The sequence below is a fragment of the Otolemur garnettii genome, unplaced genomic scaffold (assembly GCF_000181295.1).
Source record: "Otolemur garnettii isolate 467f Iridium unplaced genomic scaffold, OtoGar3 scaffold00047, whole genome shotgun sequence".
NCBI lineage: Eukaryota > Metazoa > Chordata > Mammalia > Primates > Galagidae > Otolemur > Otolemur garnettii.
Window position 1 is genome coordinate 1160893 of NW_003852442.1, and position 7907 is coordinate 1168799.

Sequence of the window (7907 nt, forward strand, 5' to 3'; positions counted from 1 at the left end):
GGCATCACAGCTCACAGCAACCTCAAACTCTTGGGCTCAAGCAATCCTCTTGCCTCAGCCTCCCAAGTAGCCGGGATTACAGGTGCCCGCCACAACACCTGGATACTTTTTAGAGAGGGAGTCTTGCTCTTGCTCAGGCTGGTCTCAAACTCCTGAGCTCAAGTGATCCACCCGCCTCGGTCTTCCAGAGTGCTGGGATTACAGGCATAAGCCTGGCCCATGCCCTGGCAATTCTAAACTAGTCCTTCTTAATAGTCTATGCTACAGATTGTTCCTGGACTATGATTTATTATTTTTCTTTCAGTAGACTCATTGTTTTCTGTCCTTATCCATAAGCCTAAGCAGTATTCAGTGAACTCAAGGGTTTTGGGTATTAGTTTTAATATTTTTTCCTAGCAGACATGACAATACATGTATACTAAAGAGCAAGGAAGCCATCAAAGGCTACTAGAGCTGAGTCCAAAGGATGCAAGGTTCATAAGGCCAAAGGACAGGACAATTTCAACATCAAAAATTAAAATAGCAGCAAGGGTTAAGTCGTACCAATGACTGTCTTTATAAATGCATGGGTTCACAACAATACTGAAAATTCACTGTCACCATTAGAGGCTGGGTCTCAACTCGTTTTACTGAAAATTGATAAAAGAAACAGCCAAACATTTGTTCTGGCCTTTTCTGTATGAATCATTAGCTGAAGAGTGAAAGCCCTTTGTAGAAGCATTCTAGCTAATGTATGCAAAAGGAATAAGAGAATTGGAAAAGGATCGTGATATGACTACTAATGAAATAATGCACCTAGGCAACATTCGTCACTGGTGTTAAAATACGTGCTTATGAGGAGGGTGGATGGGGAACTTCGTAATAGCTGGGTCAGGCTGACAGCATCTGAACCCACTAATCAGTTTAAAATGACAAAAAGGGCCAGGCGCCGTTGGCTCACTCCTGTAATCCCAGCACTCTGGAAGTCTGAGGTAGGAGGATTGCTTGAGCTCAGTAGTTAGACACCACCTTGAGCAAGAGTGAGACCTTGTCTCTAAAACTAGCCAGGCATCATGTGGCAGGAGCCTGTGGTTCCAGCTACCTGGGATGTTGAGCAAGAGGATCACTTGAGCCCAAGAGTTTGAGGTTGCTGTGAACTATGACCCCAAGGCACTGTAGCGAGGGCAAGAAAGTGAGTCTCAAAAAAATAAATAAAACGACAAAAAGAGAGGTGAGCAGACGTTATATGCCCCTCTGCTCCCTGCCAGCGTGATGCCATGGAAGGACACCAGACACCTTAAAGTAACTACAGAACCTGGATCCAATCAAGCCTTTGGCTCCACTACCATTTTAATTTTACCAGAAATAGTGGGGACCGCAGGAGGTGCTAAATTATACCAAGAGAACACAATCAGCTGAATCTAGGATGTGGGAACTCACTAAACAAAGGACTTGATATCTTTGGAAAATGAATAGGGTTAGGGAAAAACAAGGAAGGGCAACTGTTGCAGATCAAAAGAGATTTAAGGGACAAAAAAAAAAAAAAATACCAATGTAACATCCGAATCTGGTTTGGATTTGAACAACCCAACTGTCAAACATATTTCTGAGACAAATGGGGAAAACCGAACACAGAACTGGGTGTTAAATGTAGTCATTATAATAATTTTCATAGAATAGTACTATTGTGAATATGGTACAAAGAGTCCTCATCTGTCAGAGACACACAGTGAAATATCTGCGGGTGAAATAATACGGTGTTTGGCATTTAAGATACTCCAGCTAAAATCACAAAGAAGAAAAACTGTGAAAAGAAGGAAGGAAGGCAGGCAGGAAGGAGGAAAGAGAAGAAAAGGACTCGATATTTAACGAACACAAAATAACAGGAGCTGTTCTCTACGGTGCTTTTGTTATGTTTTGTTTTTACCAGATCTGGCATGCTCTCCAGAACGCTCAGGATCTCCGGATCGCTCAGCTTATTGTGGGAAAGGTCGAGGACGCAGAGTCTCTGGCACTCCTTCAGATGCTGGATGTCCTCCACCGTCTCCAGGTGATTGTGGGCAATTTGCAGGGTGTTCAGCACCGGGAGGCAGGCTGGAAGGGGAGGTGGGCAGGAGTATAAACGACAAAGGCACGCAAACGCTTTTCACCTGTAACATTACATTTTAGAGCCTCCCCCGGGGAAAGTGAGGAACACAGAGAAAGCCAGCTTGCTGGACTCGCTTACAGAGGTTTTCAATAGTCCTGATGTAATTGTTGCTGAGGTTGAGAGCATCCAGTTTCTGCAGAGGCTCTAGGTTCTCAATTTTACGAAGCAAGTTCACTTGCAAAAAGAGGCACCGCAGCTCGGTTTGGGCCTCCAGGTTCTCGATTCTCTGTATCCCGTTGCACTCCAACCACAGACAGCGCAGTCCTGTGTACTCTTCCAAGTTCTCGATGCGATCGAAACCTAGTGAGAAGGACGGGCGTGTCAGTTAAGCTCCCACACACATACGGGGTAGGGGGCACGCGGAAGGCTCTCACCAAGCATTTCCTGAATACATAAATGAACAATCAAATGACTGATAGAGCATGTTGGCCCTCCCAAACTCAGCACAGACTGGGAGCTCTCATCTCTCTGCATCATTGCTAGCAGTAGCTGTGTCTATGAACCTGAACTTAAATCTACTTGTGATCTTGGACCCCAGTCCCGAGCCCTGTTCACACCTCTCCATTCTGAAAGGCATCCAAAGATCCTCATCCTTTATTTTCTTTCTGTCTTTTTTTCTTTTTGAGATAGAGTCTTACACTGTTAGCCTGGGTAGAGTGCCACAGCGTCATTATAGCTCACAGCAACCTCCAACTCTTGGGCTTGAGCAGTCCTCTTGCCTCAGCCTCCCAAATAGCTGGGACTACAGGTGCCCACCACACCTGTCTGGTTTTTCTATTTTTAGCAGAGACGAGGTCTCACTCTTGCTCAGGCTGGTCTCTAGCTCCTGAGCTCAAGAAATCCACCGCCTTGGCCTCCCAGAGTGCTGGGATCACAGGTGTGAGCCACCACGCCCAGCCTCATCCTTTGTGCCCAGCCTCATCCTTTGTTTTCTATGCCAGTCTTCAATTCTCACAAGCCCAGAGCACTTATAAATCAGCTTTCTGGTTTGAAAAATTAAAAGTCCTTAGAAAACTTCCGTCAAAAGATACCAATGTGGTTCCTCTGTATTCATATAGCCAGTGGCTCTTGTATGAATTCTACTCAAGCAAGACTTTTTCTTCAAAGAAATGCTGCTGCTTTTCCCGTAAATCTCCACTAAACTCTGAAATTTCTATTTAGATATAATCTGAGAACTAAAGATGATTCCAGCAGGTAATTTTTTTATGCCTATGCCACTAGACAGACAGTCTTTCTGCCTGACCTGAGGCATCTTCTCCACCAGGTCCTTACCTTTGTAGTGGAGATACAGTGTATCATTCAATGCTGGGGTAACATACAGCTTGTGCTGCTTGCAGAGTTTTTGCAGGAAACTTTTAGTCATTCTGTTAAAATGGAAAATATGAACAAGAAATGTACTTCAATTTGGCAGCTATGAAATATGTTCTGAACGTTCTTCACCACATCCATTCCTGTCCCAAATTCTACAACACCCTATAAGCCTGGTACCTATTTTAAGTTCTTTTTATTCTTTCTGTTTTTGTGTGTGGTATAGATTTCAAGGCTTCATCCAATGTCATCACTCTCAGATTCTTAAAATTTGTGATGTTACCTTGTAATAAAAATTCTTTTAATAGTGTCATTAGGAACTACTGCTATTCCTCTCTCCCGGGCTGAATTAAAGTTTAATAGCATGTGGTTAGTTAGGCCACAGAGGCAGCACCAACCTGACTTCACTACTTAATTATTCACAGACACTGGGCAGGCTAGTCAATCTCCATGCGCCTCAGTTTCTTTATCTGCATAGGGGGTGAGCACACCATTTACACGGCTCCATCAATGTGCACCAATTGGCAGCATGCCCACATACCTGGGGCCCTGATCTTCCCTGTCTTCTCTTGGGGGTGCTAAGTGACTGTCTGGCCCACTATCTCCACTCTGTTTCTTCTGGGTTTCGTAGGTATCAGAAAGACCCACACATGTTTCCTTAGGGTCATTAATTTCTGTAAAATAAAAGAGATCGGGTCAATAGAGATCAAGAAAGGTACAAAAAAATCCCTCAATTTCTGCTTGGTTAATAATCATCTTCTTCTAGAATAGAATACCAGTACTCCTTAAACGCATAACTTTTGTAAACTTTTTCTAAATGCATAACTTTTTAAAGCATTATCTAAGACTACCTAAATTTCACTTCTAGGTAGAGTCTCTATAAAAGGACTCGTAAAGTTAACAAGAAAATGTGTACAAAGGTATTTGTTTCTGCACTGGTTGCAAAAACCAAGTACTGTTTATAGTTGCAAATATCATCAGTAGGTACTGGTTACATAACTCAGCTCCTTCTACCTTTAAAAAGAATGTACTACAACTACCTATATCAATATGAATTATTCTCAGCAAAATATACGCAGTGACCAAAGCAAGTTCTTAACAGGCACAGGCTACCATTCATATAAACTAGCAACACTATGCTTTGTTTAAAGGAACAGTATAGAGCGAAGTGATGGGGAGAATCCATACAAAATTCTGAACAATAAAGAAAAGGAATGAGATTAGAATTGGGGGCAGGCACAAAAGGATATCAAATTTATGTGAAATGTTTTCTTTCTTTCCTTTTTTTTTTTTTTTTTAAGAGACAGAGTCTCACTTTGTTGCCCTCAGTAGGGTGCCGTAGCATCACAGCTCATAGCAACCTCCAGCTCTTGGGCTTGGGCGATTCTCTCGCCTCAGCCTCCCAAGTAGCTAGGCCCACAGGTGCCTGCCCCAACGCCCGGCTATTTTTTTTGTTGTTGCAATTTGGCTTGGGCCGGGTTTGAACCCACCACCCTCGGTATATGGGGCCAGTGGCCTACTCACTGAGCCACAGGCGCTGCCCTGAAGTGTTTTATTTCTTTAATTAAAAAGGATTGCAAGTAAATATGAATGATAATCATTTTCTGTTCTTGGTGGCAATATGTGGGTGTTCATTATAATGTTCTCTATTCTTTTGTCTTTAAAAAACATTTCTCAAAAGAAAAACCACATGAAGAGAAACAAAAATAGTGGGAGAATCTTTGACAACAAGAAAATGAGCACATTCAAATCCACTTAATTTTTTAAAGATCAATCAGAATTGACCAATTTAAATGCACTTAGTATCAAAGGCTGTTGGTGGCTACCCTCTGTGTGTCTTCATGTAGTCTACTGTACAAGGCGAAACGCTCCATGTAGGGACTGTGTCTTAAACTCATTAAGGTCTTACTGCATAGAAAGCCCAGCCAGAGGCATCAGATAAATGTTTGTGGGATAAATTAAGAATAGGTACTCAACATACTGTATATAATTGATTACACTAATAACAAGAGCTACCATTTGTTAATGGCCCAGTATATAATGGAAACTTTAATTATCTCTGTACATTCCTGTATAATTATCCTTGCTTATAGATGACTAAAGCTCAGAAAGGTTAAACTCTGGGCCAACAGCCATCAAGCCTGCAGCTACAGTATGAACACAATGTCAGTGGCTCCAAGGCCAAGGTCTTTCCACTGAGCAATACCAGCTCCCTGCAGCTCTCCATACAGGGTTTGCCTGGATAGCTGACGCTCAAGATATATTTGCTGACTAGGTTCAAAACGTGAAGCACAAATCAATTGGTTTCTCTTCCTAACTGTTAAAATGTTTCCCTTCAGGGCCCAAGCCTGCTGGGAGCAGAGGCTGAAGCCTATCTTTCAAGGCCATTCCTGGATACTTTCGTCGGGGGGAGGGTGGTCACACACTGACCCCAGAACCACTAATTCTTCATTCAGTTTCTCTAGCATAGTCGGGCACTGGACTCAACGCTTCAAATTCAATCAGGATGTCCTGTATGACGTAGCATGCAGTCTGGTTGGGGAGAAAGTCTTGATCTGACATGGTGATAGCAATAAATGTATACATTCAAAACTTAAAAGTTGAGAGTGGGGAGAATGCTGTGTTGGACTAGAGCTTGGGCTCCCTAGTTAGACTCTCCCGCCCCGCGTCTGTGTTCTGCCACCGACTAGCTGAGGATAATCTGTTTAGAGCGAGTTTTAGAACCCCTTTCAGTTTCCGTGAGCTCATCCGTATGAGGCCAGGGGAGCAGCGCCAACTGCAGAGCGCCCGCGTTTGGCTGAGACGCGGTGAGCGCCCCGCATGTAATCGTTTACTGAGTGCTGGTTGCTACTGTTAGGGTTATTGTCTGTCCCTGAAGAGCTCGTATGTGGTGTTGGGAGGAGGCTGGAGGCCCCAGCCGGGTCGGCCCATCGCCCCCCTCACTCCCGAGGGGCGGTCGGCACCTTCCTTGCGGCCCCCTTGGCCAGCGTTCCCGTGGTCACCCGCGGACTCCTCCACGCCTGGCTCCTGCTGGCAGTTCGGCTCCGCGGCTGACTCCGCCGCGGGCTCCGACGGCTCGGGGTGCATGTTTATTCCTGCCACGCCGAACACCCCGCCTCAGTGGGGAGCCCCGTTCCGCTGTGGCTACTGCCCCCAGGCCGGTTAGAGAGGCCCTGGCTTTGTCTCGCCGCTGGCCGCGGGCCTCCGGCGCCCAGGTCCTTTGCAGCCCAACGCTTTTCTGGTCGCCACAGCAACCGCCGCGCACGCGCACTCGGGGTCGGCCAGCTCGCCAGGAACGCGAGGGGCGGGCTCTGCAACAGCTCCGCCCCTGCGCGTGCGCGGGTCACGTGGGTGCGCGGCCGGCGGCAGCTGCGGTGCTGGTGACGGGGGCGGTGGCCGCGCGGGTCTGGCGGGACTGGCTTTGAAGAGTCCGCTGCCCTGCAGGTACCGCGCCCCTTCTGCCCCAGACCCCGCTTCGTGCCCCGCAGCCCCCGCCGGCTGCTCGGCTCGACCCCTGCTCCAGCGCCCTCACCACGCCCCCTGAGGCCCCTCTGCGCTGTAGGTGCAGCGATCCCTGAGCACCTCTGCCCCCAGCAGACTCCGTTCCTTCCCTCCCTCACACCCCCTCGTTTCAGGCCTAGCACCCCTTACCCCCACATCTTAGAGCCCCACTGCCCCAGTCTCTACACCCTCGGAGGTCTCCCTCCCTGGGGTCCCAGCCCCCCTTCCTGGGACCCAGCAGACCAACCGGGCGGCCCCACCCACCCAGGGCTGGGCGCGTCTTTTCCCGCCGACCCCAAGGTGGCTCCTCCCCTAAGAGGTTCTAAGAACCACCTTCTTTATTCTCCTTTCTGAACGTTTTCGCGTGGGTAGCTTTGGGTTGTTGCAGTCTTTCTGTAAAATAGAAAGAATTCGGAATAATAGAGCCCTTAAAGAAAGGGCCCGCGGATTCCTGGCGCAGCGGTGGTTGGTTCAGCCAGGATTTCCGAGTTTGCTCGTGTTTGCTGGGCCCTGCTAGGGGCTGGAGGGGAAGCGCGGTGAAGACGAATGAGGCATCTCCCGGTTCTAAAGGAACGTAACCCACAAACCAGACCTTGGCGACTGTATGTACCAGGATGTGTGCAAATTATTACTGTGAGGCCGTCGGAGGAGGGATGGTGGTGTCTCACAATGGGGTGTCCATCCAGGGATCTGTGCTTTGGTAGACACTGATCTGAATTCCTGTCGGGCCTCTTAGCTGTGAGATCTTGGGTCGGGGCTACCTTACCTCCCTCTGTTAGCCTTAATTTCCCCATCTGTAAGCTGGGAATGATTGTAACTCTACGTCATAGAGTTGACAATAAAATGAGACCGTAGGAATAAAGCAGTCAGAGTCTTGCATGCAGTGAGCTTTCAATTTTAACTCTGAATAGCCAGTAGCTAACATGTAACACTCTGAATACTGGCAGCTAAAAGGGAAGGTCTGTTGGCA

At 47.1% G+C, this 7907-nt stretch overlaps 2 protein-coding genes across 3 annotated transcripts in view; one reads left to right on the forward strand and one right to left on the reverse strand.

Moving 5' to 3' along the window:
* Positions 1-6523, reverse strand: part of DNAAF1 (dynein axonemal assembly factor 1) — a 23425-nt gene extending 16902 nt beyond the window's left edge. The window contains exons 1-5 of the mRNA XM_012806099.2: positions 6400-6523; positions 3978-4110; positions 3401-3492; positions 2207-2428; positions 1907-2073 (exon numbers count right to left, since the gene is read on the reverse strand). Coding sequence (XP_012661553.2) covers positions 1907-2073; positions 2207-2428; positions 3401-3492; positions 3978-4110; positions 6400-6523 — 738 coding nt within the window. The remainder of the gene's footprint in view (positions 1-1906; positions 2074-2206; positions 2429-3400; positions 3493-3977; positions 4111-6399) is intronic.
* A 256-nt stretch (positions 6524-6779) lies between these two features.
* Positions 6780-7907, forward strand: part of HSDL1 (hydroxysteroid dehydrogenase like 1) — a 21333-nt gene continuing 20205 nt past the window's right edge. The window contains exon 1 of one of the 2 annotated variants that reach the window (XM_012806125.2): positions 6780-6880. The gene's annotated coding sequence lies outside the window, so the exon portion shown is untranslated. Of the gene's footprint in view, positions 6881-7477; positions 7540-7907 lie in introns of those variants that run through there. The other variant, XM_023514135.1, reaches the window with a different exon arrangement.